We start from the raw sequence: 12,893 nt of genomic DNA on the forward strand, positions 1-12,893 counted from the left end.
TAGACTGGTACCGGTAATTAAGACTTTCGTGGTTCGAATCCTGCCTGGGAAGGAAACATTTTTTTTGTTCCTTATTCAAATTTATTTCCAATACTTTTCGATTGCAGCGATATTTTACTACTTAATTAACTTATTATTCCGAGAACATGGATTTTACCAGCAATCGAAAAGTATTGGGAATAAATGTGAATAAGGAACAAAAAAAGTTTTCTTCTCAGGCAGGATTCGAACCAAGAAAGTCTTAGTTACCAGTCTGTCGTGCTCTGGAGTGAACAAGGCTCTGAAATTTCCTACAAGGGTCGGTCCGGTTTTTTTTTGCCACTACTGTACAATACGTACTATTTACATATTATATAAGAATTGTAGGTTGATAAGTGAGCGATAGCTAATATGACCGGAGCTCAGCCCTTGGGCAGAACACTTATGTAGGTATTATTATTATTCGGTTGTCAATAATGTTGTAACAATTGCGAAATTATCTAGCATCAGTCGAAATGAGTGACAGCAAGATAATATTTTCACTAGATGAGACCAAGGATTTTTCTGATATTTTCGTTTACAGTTAGGGAAAACCTCGAAGAAATCTTAATCCAAAACGGGATTCGAACCCACGTCCGAGTGCAGCCCTGGGACAGAAGACCAGCTTCTTACTCGAGATAAGCCATTGGCTTATCATTATTTTTCTATTCACGAAAATCACAACACTTTTTACATAAGTAGTAGCCTACGACCTACCTTAAAAATATAGTGCTGGTGTATTCAGTTAGAATTTAAATAATACATTTGTATCAACAAAAGCCGTCCTAAATAAGAGTTGATAGATTGGCCTACTAATCAATTCACAATGAACAATGATTAAAAAAAGACAATGATTAAACTTTCAACGTTTAAAGTGTTAAAGTAGTAGAATGCAGAGCTGACTGAAGATTTATTACATAATTTTGGAACCGGAACGACGATTTTCAAGTTGTTTTGTTGTATTCACTTAAGACAGGAATTTCTAAATAAAAAGTACACATATAACAAAATAGTTGAATTTCAATATTATGTACTGTGACGTGCTGTCTGGGCAATATGGTGTTCAAGTAAAGGAAGTGATCTTTTATAAGATACATTTTAATACATTACAGTACAAGTACTGCATAAACCTAAGTACCTCCTATCGGTACGGTAGCAGTACCAATAATGAAAATAATAAAGTCGTTCCAATGATACATGAAAGCCTAAAATCTCAGAAGATAAAAAAAATTTGGAATACAGAAACTTGTCTTTTATTACAATATGACCTAAAATTCTGTAAGTTAGATGTATCTGTTACAAACGTACTTTTCCTTACCCATAGCTGCCATCAAATCTGCAACTGCAAGCCATACTATTATCTGGCGACCTCTAACAGAGAATCCAAATGATCGATTTGATGTACTAGAAATTCTTCGTGGAAGAATCTGACAGACATCAAAAGAAAAAAAAAAATTAACATTCTGCAAAACATTATTCCCAGAGTAGCGTACACATATATACATGCTTACATGCACACACATGTATTCACAAAAATACTGAAGTATACATGCAAATGTACCTCTGATTGAGGTTCAGGCTGATGGGTACATCTGTTATCAGGCAGTATATCTCACTTGACGATATGTGTCAGAGGAAAAAGAATTGTTTGTATGCATCTGAAGTCTGATTAGTGTAATATGTAGCTAATCGGCGATGTATGCAATGGAAGGAGAAAGGAACTGGCCAACTTACTCCATTATCTCCTGGCCTAGTTGCCTCACAAGTGGTGCCATGTTGGTATCACTTGTGAGGTTCAGACCTGTCTTCGGGCAGTTGACTAAACAACAACATGCACATGTCTAAATATGACTTAAAATACACACTAAACATACGGTAATATGAAATCATACAAAGAATTTTTATCTTATTCTCTTTGTGCTCTTCTGTAAACATTTAATTTGCAAAGACAATTTGCACACTGTATAAAATAATACTAGGCCTATATATTGCCATTCTCAAAAGAAACATCAAACACAAATTTCTTTATTTTTTTTTTAATAAAATAGCGAGATGTGATGTTATTAAAATGCAATGGACCAACGTCGAATTATATAGCGAAAAATTATATTACGGAAATGAATGCCTCAATACATAGATACAGATATGTAAAAGATGAATACAAAAATATAATTGAATCTGATAGTAGTATTATTCCATAAGCATGTCCCATTATAAACTACTCTACTTATATATAATCTTCATCTTACGATGTTTGATGACGTATACACGTCCGTTGATGTGACATATTAATGAATTTATATATTATTATAGTCGTGAGTAGTGAGACAAACTCGATGGCTCAGTGGTAGAGCGCCTGACCGGAGAACAGGAGGTCGCAGGTTCGATTCCCGCTCGAAGTTGTGAAATTTTTCTTTCATACTATGGCATGATTGTGACTATAATAATATATAAATTCATTACTCTACTTATAAATAATTGATTAAATGGCGATCTTACTCGTGTTAATTATGTAAGCATGTGCGGCTTACAGCTGTTTCAGTGCTATTCGACACCATCCTCAGAACCTACTAGATCTCGGCGCTATCTCGCTGCCTGTAGTGTGGGTGCGTTCGTGTGATGAAGAGTTGTGTCAAATAGTGTATGTGTTCTGTAAGCCGCACATGCTTACATAATTAACACGAGTAACATCGCCATTTAATCAATTATTATTTATATTCCAGTGTTAAAAGTAGTGTACGAAAGATTCAACATGGATACTCTACTTAAATATAGCCGATAATACAGTAAAATAATTCATTATTATTCTTTATACAGAGTAAGAGTAAGACGCTCAACTTTACCATTTTCAATATTATCTCCTAAACAAGTGTCACTCTGAGAAAGGAACAGAGACTAAGGGTATTTGAGAATAAGGTGCTTAGGAAAATCTTTGGGGCTAAGAGGAATGAAGTTTCAGGAGAATGGAGAAAGTTGCACAACGCAGAACTGTACACATTGTATTCTTCACCTAACATAATTAGGAACATTAGAGAACACTTGAGATGGGCAGGGCATGTAGCATATATGGGCGAATTCATAAATGTGTTAGTTGAAAGACCTAACGGAAAGAGACCTTTGGGGATACCGAGACATAGGTGGAAGAATAATATTAAAATGGATTTGAGGGAGGTGGGATATGATGGTAGGAACTTGATTAATCTTGCAGAGCATATCCAAGATTGAGCCAGAGAATGTGAAGCTATCACTGACTCATTTTGTCTCTTAAAAACAAGAGCATCTTGAAGTACACCGATCTCGATTTGTATTGAGTGTTTGCTCCATTTCCACTTTTCCCTTTCTTTAATTCTCTCTGGAACTGTCCTATAGCGATTCTTATTTTCTTTTCAACCTCTTGCACATCCATTTTCTTATTAACACCCAATTCAGCCCATGTGTCGTGCTTTCTATTTGTCTTTGTAGTCCATATCTGTTGCGGATCCCATAATACCCGTTTTCCTCTGAACAGCTCAATTAACTCATAAGTTGCAGTCTTGTTCCATTACATTATGCTAAGTTGACTTCGGAACACAGATGAGTCCACATCTGTGGAGTAACAGTTAGCGCGTCTGGCCGCAAAACCAGGTGGCCCGGGTTCGATTCCCAGTTGGGGCAAGTTACCTGGTTGAGGTTTTTTCCGGGGTTTTCCCTCAACCCAATATGAGCAAATGCTGGGTAACTTTCGGTGCTGGACCCCGGACTCACTTCACCGGCATTGTCACCTTCATCTCATTCAGACGCTAAATAACCTAAGATATTGATAAAGCGTCGTAAAATAACCTACTAAAAAAATACAGACGAATAATCACGTCAAGTACACAGAGAATGCGTACAAGATACTACGCGGTAATGCAAAACACATGACGTGATGATTCCAGCAATACTCAATTCGTACCTTTTTATGCAGCGGCTGTGTTGTATAACAAGTTACATGATGCGCAAACATGTTATATAACGATGTTTTATAACATTCTTTGATCTTTACCAACACCCGATGGATAACATATAACTTGCTATATAACACAAAAAACTCATGTTACATAACATTTTCTTCCAGTTTTTACAAGTTATATAACTTTGTTATATAACATGTTTTGTTACATAGTGTGGACCCAGCTTAACAATTGCCTGCATGCAACATTCATTCTGCTGCATTCCTGAAATATAGAAATGACTGACTCCACGAGATGTGAAAGAATAAATTACTCTTCAATATTGCCTATATACCAATCCGCAGAAGACCCAATAGTCATTGAAGCAAAAATGAAAAGTGTTCTTGTAAAGAATTATGAGTTTAGTATGATGTGATGTGCAATATACGAAATACACTGTAAGATTCACAAATCTGTGTTTGTTCACTTGCTGATACAGTAAGGCTGTGGTTCCCGACCCTTTTTTGACTGACGACACACTTTACTGAATGCCCACTACTCGCCTCGCGACACACTTATTTGTTTTTAATAATAATAATAATAATAATAATAATAATAATAATAATAATAATAATAATAATAATAATATAACAATCAGTGTTTTTCTTCTGCAGAAAAAGGTGGTGGAACTCTGTGTAGAATATTTTATAGCAGACGGGAAGATGATTAGCCTATTGTTCACGGCACGGGAATTATGTCGTTTTTAGACTTTCAAGGTCTAAGCGGAATTCAAAGAAAATTTATTTAAAAACATGATTATTCATACATACAGTATTTCTGTTTCATGATAAAAAAAAATACAAGAAAAAGGTGCCAGAACGCCGTTCAAGCGCGTTTCGCCAGAAAAAAAAAAGCATTGATAACTTCTTTGTATTGTCGGACATTCAGCGTTGTAGATAAGTCGATGTTAACACAAAAAAAAAAACTTTAATGACATTACAAAAAAAAAAAAGTATGTGTCAAAAATCCCAACCTATCTATGCTGTATGTCCGATAAAAGATATTTATTATCATTTTTGAAAATTAACTTGTTTAAATTAATGTCAGGTTTGAGCTTGGTGGTTTTGCACAGAATTTCTCTATACGAGTCATTCCACGTCAAATCGCACAGCCATAAAACACTACCTTCTCGGAAATGGTCGAATTTTTTTTCATGAATTCCAGACATCAAATAAAGAGACCCGTATTCCCGTATTGTTTTATTTTCACAATTATTAATTACTTGTGTAGTTATGACTATCTGAAATTACGCAAATTATGCGCGCACTATTATATAAACTCACTTGGTACTCTGTGTCTACAAATAATTGAGATTTGCGGTTTGGCGCATTTTAAAGACTAAATACAACACTTTTTATTACTTTAGGCCTATCACTAATAAATTTAAAATTTGGCGTATTTTTTTAATCATTTCTTTTTCAAAGCATAATTACTATATTAAATAGCCAAGTTAAAAATCTGAAAAAATTATAGACTTGTTCCCTGGTGTATTATCTGTAAACTACTGCATTTAGAAATGTGGGATCTCCACACATACATTTGTAACAATTTATTTTCCGGAGGCATGCACGCGCTCGCGATTCCCAGCTAATGTACTACTTGTAGCCATAGATAGACTGGAAGGCTGTTGGCGGCAATTTTTACGAAATCCCCCGTTGCATGTAATATCTGATCTCGCAACACTACGAAAGAAATGCATTCATTCATCAAATGATCAATACCTTAAGGAACAGTAAATACCTAAAGTTACCGTATCTTATTATTGTCAGAACAGCTAAGAGGGGGAGCCCTTCACAATGCTGTATGTTTATACTGTATTATAGCGAAGTGTTTAAAGATAGCAAGGCTGGGTAAGGCAGTAAACTTTATGGCAATAAACAGATGGCAGGAGACAAAATATAGAGGAGAAAAATAATCAGTCAGGGTTTGAATTTCACGGAGTGACGTGACTTCTATACAACATCAGTGACGGTAAAGAACGTGTAATATATAACAAGTGTTTAAATCCATTTGACCTTTCTAATCACGCTTTTAAAAAGAAAACACTAAGACGCATAAGTCGCGATTTATTGATAAAGCTCAATTTAAAGGAGTCTTTGAATGTGCGAATATGTGATTCGTTCCGTAAAAAAAAAAAAAATCTATCAACTTCCAGATAGGTCAGATGAAATTATATGTGAAGCCGGTAGTTCTTGTGATATTAGTAAACATGAATCAAATAAAAGTGCGGGCAGAGAGAGTGATTATCCCAGTTCTTATTCTAGCAGACCTATGGATACAGCGCTAGAAATCACCAATATTGAGGAATTAAACAAGAGTTTGATGTCAATAGAATCCCCTATCAGGAAAAGAAAACTACAACGAAAACGATACCCCCGTGAAAAGTTAAAAAAAATAAAAGGCTTCCAAGCAAGTAAAGTTTTTCATGTAGAAGATGCATCGTCATCCCTTCAAAAGTCGCCATATTTTATTTTTGACGGAAAGGAAAGCAAATGTACAATCTGAAAATTACATAGTTAGGCCTATTGCAGACTTTTCTGAAAATTATTCATTTGTAATACAAGATTGAGTACAAGGTGTGCATTGGAAAAAATGCCAAGACACAATACATCCTTTCGTAGTATATTTCAAAGAAAATACAGAAATTCGTCACAAAAATATTGTCGTCATCTCAGAAAGCATGAAACATGACACCGATTCCTTTCATTGTTTTCAATCCGAAGCAATCAACTTCTTAAAGCAAGAATTCAACGATATGAAAAAAATCATTTACTTTTCCGATGGATCAAGTTAACAATACAAAAACAAAAATAATTTTAAAAATAATTGCTTACATGAAGACGATTATGGAATTAGTGCTGAATCGTGCACCACGTGCTGAATGACACTTCTTTGCAACGTCGCATGGTAAAAGTCCATGTGGTGGCATTGGAGGAACTGTTAAAAGACTTGCAACGAGAGCAGCCTATACAAGAACCTATAAAACAACATCACCAAAAAAAAAACTGTTTGATTGGTCACAAAAAACATTTCTAAAGTGTCATTTATATTTTATCCATTGAATAAGCACAAAAACCACACTGAAAATTTGCAGGCCAGATACCACAATCTAAAACCAATAACTGGTACATTAAAATTACATTCTTTCATTCCGTTGTCAAAAACTGAAGATTTAGGCCTATTAAAACAATTTTCTTTCAAGAAAGAAGGTAGGCGAATGAAAATTTAAAGTGTAATGTGAATGAAAACAAACGTTTAAAAAGCATAATGTACAAATATTTGAGGATATCATAATAAGTAAATTAGCAGTGTTTCCTCGAGTGACTTGATCCCTACTGTGTGTAATCTTGCAACGTTCAGTCGATCATCCAGCGCCGATAACCTCCCAGCGCGCTTCAACGCTTCCCGTCCACTGCTGCTGCACAGACCGCTACACATTGCGTCGTAAGTAATTAAATTTCCATTAAACTATTGGAGACCCCATTGTGATTTTTTCTGGAATTATTAAGAATACTTCAGTGCACCCAGTAGGCATTTGTTTAGATTTTTAATACGGCTATTTCACATTGATATCTAACTTTTAAAAATTGAATCATAAAAAAATATTTGTAATAATTATATTAAAATTAGTTAGTAAATATTTAACAAAAGACAGTACTTTAAGCTTTTAAATGCATTAAAAAAAATTTAACATAAATATCCTCGGAAATATGACGCTTTAAATGTTGGATTGTGCGACATTTTTAACGAATTTTAACATGCAATATTTTAAAAACATGTGGACTTAGGATGAAATAAAAGTACACTTGTTGGTTTATTAAACCCATAGAGTTGGTAAAAAAAATATAAACGCAATCAGAAATATGAAGGTCAAAATTTGTATAATTTTGTGCGATTTGACGTGGAATGACTCATACGGGGCTTATGGTTGACAGACCAACACGTATATCATCTTCAAGATGTAGCAGTCTGTTCCTTTGTTTAGATTTCACTATTTTCATAGAAAATGCTGATTCACACAATTATGACGTTGAAAACGGCAGTTACAAATATATTTTTTAGTTTATTCGACACTAGGCCTATCGGCTGATTTGACAAAACATTTTCGCATATAAGACACTCGGGATTTTGTTTATATTCATCGCCACGACACGTAAAACCATATTGCAAGTATTCATCACTATATTTACGAAACGCAGTAGGTACGTTTTTGTGAACCTTGAAGAGAATATTCGGTCACATTATTTGAATTAGCACTGCTGTCATCTAACCCAGAACTTAATTCAGATTGTCTTTTTCGAATTAAAAATTTGTTCATGATAAAATATAAATAAAACACTTTTGATAAAACAGTTGCACTATCACCTGCTCATACGTATATACTGAAACTGACCAATATGTTCTGACGATTCTAAACTCTATTAATTACTAAGTGGGAAGAGTAAACGAATTACTAAGCATTGTTGCAGTGTTCACTTTCATTCGAATTATCGCCAGGCAGAAAAATTAAACCGAGCATTGTTGCAGGTGTTCACGTTTCATTGGTAAAGTCTGTCTCAAAGTAAAATGTACCATATCAAAGACTTCGTCGGAAATAAGAAAATGCGTTGTAAAGAGACTTTCTGGATGCCATAAAATTTATTTTTAAATTTAAAAATTTCGAGACATATTCCATGGGGCTGCGCGACCTACCAATATGTCGCGACACACCGGTTGGGAATCCCTGCAGTAAGGGATATTATATCATACTTCATATTTTCTCCAATTATGTCTTGTGATATAGGAGGAATATTTTCTAGGTAGAATTTTTTTCAGACCATAGAAAATATATTTTGATAAACTGAAAAGTACACCATTATTATTTTATTGTAACAAATAACAAGCGCGCACGCACGCACGCACGCACACGCGCACACGCGCACACGCGCACACGCACACACACACACACACACACACACACACACACACACACACACACACACACATATATATATATATAATTATGTATTTTGTTTGTTATTCTTCTTCTATATTATTGTTAAGTCAACTGTCCAAAGACAGGTCTGAACCTCACATGCGATACCAACAAGACACCACTCATTAGGAAATTAAGCCAGGAGGTAATGGGGTAGGATGGCTAGTTTCTTTCTCCTTCCATTGTTTACATCGCTGACTTGCTACATATTACACTAATCAGACTTCAGATGTATACAAACAATTTTATTGTTCTTCCTCTGACACATACCGTCAAGTGAGATGTACTGCCTGATAATAGATGACGTGTACATATCAGCCAGAACCTCAATCAGAGTTCATTCTTGTATGTATGAGTAAATAATTTTATATAGAAAATTACGAAGATTTTAATTGTCAAATAGGTTTTTGTAATACAATATTATTTGTTTATTTTGTTTCTTATTCTAAGGTACGAAGACAAGTTTGGTTACCATCCGATTGCGCATATTTGTTTTGCTGGTTTGTTGATGGTGAGAGTTGTGTTACTACTGTTCATTCGGTGCATATATAGTTCAAGGTCACACAACTCAACAGTTTAGGTACGAACTTATCTCTGGTCTATACTTATGTTAGAAACATAGCGATTACGTGAACGTTGATTTGCATATTAATTTGCAGAAAATTATGCTTTCCTCATAGCTAATGCTAGACAGAAACAGTAGTCTGTATCACTCTGACCTGGAGGGGCATTGCTCCTCTATACCTCTCCCCGTATCTCCGCCTATGATGATGATGATGATGATGATGATGATGATATGGTGATGATGATGATGATGATGATAATAATAATAATAATAATAATAATAATAATAATAATAATAATAATAATAATCCATGAATATGTTAGGAGAAAATCCACAAACGACTAGAGAAAACACGGGAATTGTACTGGAAGCAAGTAAAGAGATAGGTTTGGAAATAAATCCCGAAAAGACAAAGTATATGATTATGTCTCGTGACGAGAATATTGTACGAAATGGAAATATAAAAATTGGAAATTTATGCTTTGAAGAAGTGGAAAAATTTAAATATCTGGGACTAACAAATATAAATGATATTCAGGAGGAAATTAAACACAGAATAAATATAGGAAATGCCTGTTATTAATTGGTTGAGAAGATTTTATCATCCAGTCTGCTGTCAAAAAATCTGAAAGAATTTATAAAACAGTTATATTACCGGTTGGTTGTTCTTTATGGTTGTGAAACTTGGACTCTCTCGTTGAGAGAGGAACATAGGTTAAGGGTGTTTGAGAATAAGGTGCTTAGAAAAATATTTGGGGCTAAGAGGGATAAAGTTACAGGAGAATAGAGAAAGTTACACAACACAGAACTGCACGCAATGTATTCTTCACCTGGCATAATTAGGAACATTAAATCCAGACGTTTGAGATGGGCAGGGCATGTAGCACCTATGGGCGAATCCAGAAATGCATATAGAGTGTTAGTTGGGAGGCCGGAGGGAAAAAGGCTTTTAGGAAGGCCGAGACGTAGATGGGAAGATAATATTAAAATGGATTTGAGGGAGGTGGGATATGATGATAGAGAATGGATTAATCTTGTTCAGGATAGGGACCAATGGCGGGCTTATGTGAGGGCGGCAATGAACCTCCGGGTTTCTTAAAAGCCAGTAAGTAAGTAATAATAATATCCTAATAATAATGGCCTCCCGGTAGTACAAATAAGAGGTTCACCTCCACCATTATCATCATCACTAGTCTGTTTTGTAATTTGGCCTGAATTCATTCATAATAATCTTTATTAAATGTGTATAATTTGCAGCCATTTTTTATTTGTGCTGGAGATTGGCTCGAAATCTCGCAGCGTGAGGGTCATTGTAGAATATGGCAGAATGATGATAATGGTGAGGGAAAACTGGAGAACCCCGAGAAAAACCCTCGCGCCCGTTCTGTTCACCACAAATTTCTTCGTGACTGAGACAGAGATTGAACTCGGGTCGCCACGATTAAATCCATTTATTCATTGCGTTTTCTAACATTATCTAGTCCACACCTGTGGAGTAACGGTCAGCGTGTCTGGCTGCGAAACCAGGTGGCCCGGGTTCGAATCCCGGTCGGGGAAAGTTACCTGGTTGAGGTTTTTTCCGGGGTTTTCCCTCAACCCAATATGAGCAAATGCTGGGTAACTTTCGGTGCTGGACCCCGGACTCATTTCACCGGAATTATCACCTTCATATCATTCAGACGCTAAATAACCTAGATGTTGATACAGCGTCGTAAAATAACCCAATAAAAAAAACATTATCTATGGAACTGGATTTCAATTAAAAGACGGTCTATGTGAAATTCGTTTTAAATAAATTAAGGAATTTATTGTCTGGACAGATTTATGTTAATTGTAAAGTTACGCATCATAATTTAGAGTAACAGTTTACAGTATTCTCTAAAACTATTATACCCTATCAATTACTTAGCATAATTATTATTTACATATTAACAACTATTAGGCTAATATAATCAGTCAACATCGATTAAGCATGAACATGAAAACAGAAAAACAGTAAAACAAAAAATACAGAATTCGCAGTATTAAGAGAAAATTAGTAGCAAAAATTCAGTAGTCTGTTACAATTACAGTATCAAATAGTCCACGGTTCGATCTACTGCCAGTACTGCAAGTCTAGAATTCACGGCACTTTAACATTTTGTTCCCCATACACTTGCATCTAACTCTGATTGAGGTTCTGAGTGATATGTTGGCTTACATCTATCATCAGATCTTACTTGACGATATGTGTCAGAGGAAGAATAATAAATAATTGTTTTCCTACTTCTGAAGTCTGATTAGTGTAATATGTTACTAGTCAGCGATGTACGTAATGGAGAGGGAAAGTAACTAGTCACCCTACCCCATTATCTCCTGGCCTAGTTGCCTTATGAGTGATGTCTTGTTGGTGTCACTTGTGGGGTTGACAGTGGGGCAGTTGACTAAACCAGTGGTTCCAAGGTTTTTTGACTGACGACACACTTTACTGAACGCCCACGATATCGCGACACGCTTATTTTTTATTTTTAATAGTAATAATAATAATAATAATAATAATAATAATAATAATAATAATAATAATAATAACAACAGCAACCAGTGCTTTCTTCTAGAGAAAAGGATGATGGAACTCTGGGTAGAATATTTTATAGCGAGTAAGGAGATGATTACTGTTCACTGCAAGGATATTTTGTCGTTTTTAAACTCCTTTTCGTCCAACTAAGACTTTCAAGATCTAATCCGCTCCAGCGCGTTCCGCCAGAAAAAAAAAATCATTTATATCAATTTCTATGTATAGTCGCGACGCTGTTATTCCCGGCGTGACTCCTCTTTGCTTACGTCTTAGGAAGTGAAGGCTCTATAAAGTCTAGGTAGGTAGTATCGTTCGCCATTTTTGTTCTTTCGTTGCCGAATTATGAGACGAGGGATCTATTTCCCGCACCGTTAAACATTATCATGTCGTAGCTCCTATGATAATAAATCAAATGCACTGTAATTGAGCAAATAATTGAGCGGCAAATAACGTCCTCGTGTGCTTTCTGCGAACCCAACGAAAGAGCCAAAATGGCGGGCGATTATATTAAGTATTTATCGAGTATTTATATTAAGTATTCATCGAGCCTTAGGAAATGCATCAGCGAATCACAAGACGCACACGTTTAAATATAGCCGACTGGCAACGGGATTGGCTGCCGGAAATTAGAGCGACGGGACTATAGTCGTTGCCGGCTAAGATATAATCACAGTCTAATATATACAGTCGCGCAATTCATACGTATAAAATATGCAAACATTTGACAGCTGGCGCGACAGTAGCCCTCTAGCGGCAGGCAAGTTAAAAGTGTGCACACGACATATGATAACACATCAGAAAACGGGTTTT

The 12,893-nt window shown here is 35.5% G+C and overlaps 1 protein-coding gene across 1 annotated transcript in view; it reads right to left on the bottom strand.

Moving 5' to 3' along the window:
* LOC138704851 (G-protein coupled receptor 143-like) overlaps positions 1–12,893 on the bottom strand; it is a 31,024-nt gene that overhangs the window by 13,475 nt on the left and 4,656 nt on the right. Inside the window, exon 2 of the mRNA XM_069833165.1 lies at positions 1,337–1,445. Within this exon, the coding sequence (XP_069689266.1) occupies positions 1,337–1,445 (109 nt within the window). The remainder of the gene's footprint in view (positions 1–1,336; positions 1,446–12,893) is intronic.

Source organism: Periplaneta americana, chromosome 8, assembly GCF_040183065.1.
Source record: "Periplaneta americana isolate PAMFEO1 chromosome 8, P.americana_PAMFEO1_priV1, whole genome shotgun sequence".
NCBI classification, from domain to species: domain Eukaryota; kingdom Metazoa; phylum Arthropoda; class Insecta; order Blattodea; family Blattidae; genus Periplaneta; species Periplaneta americana.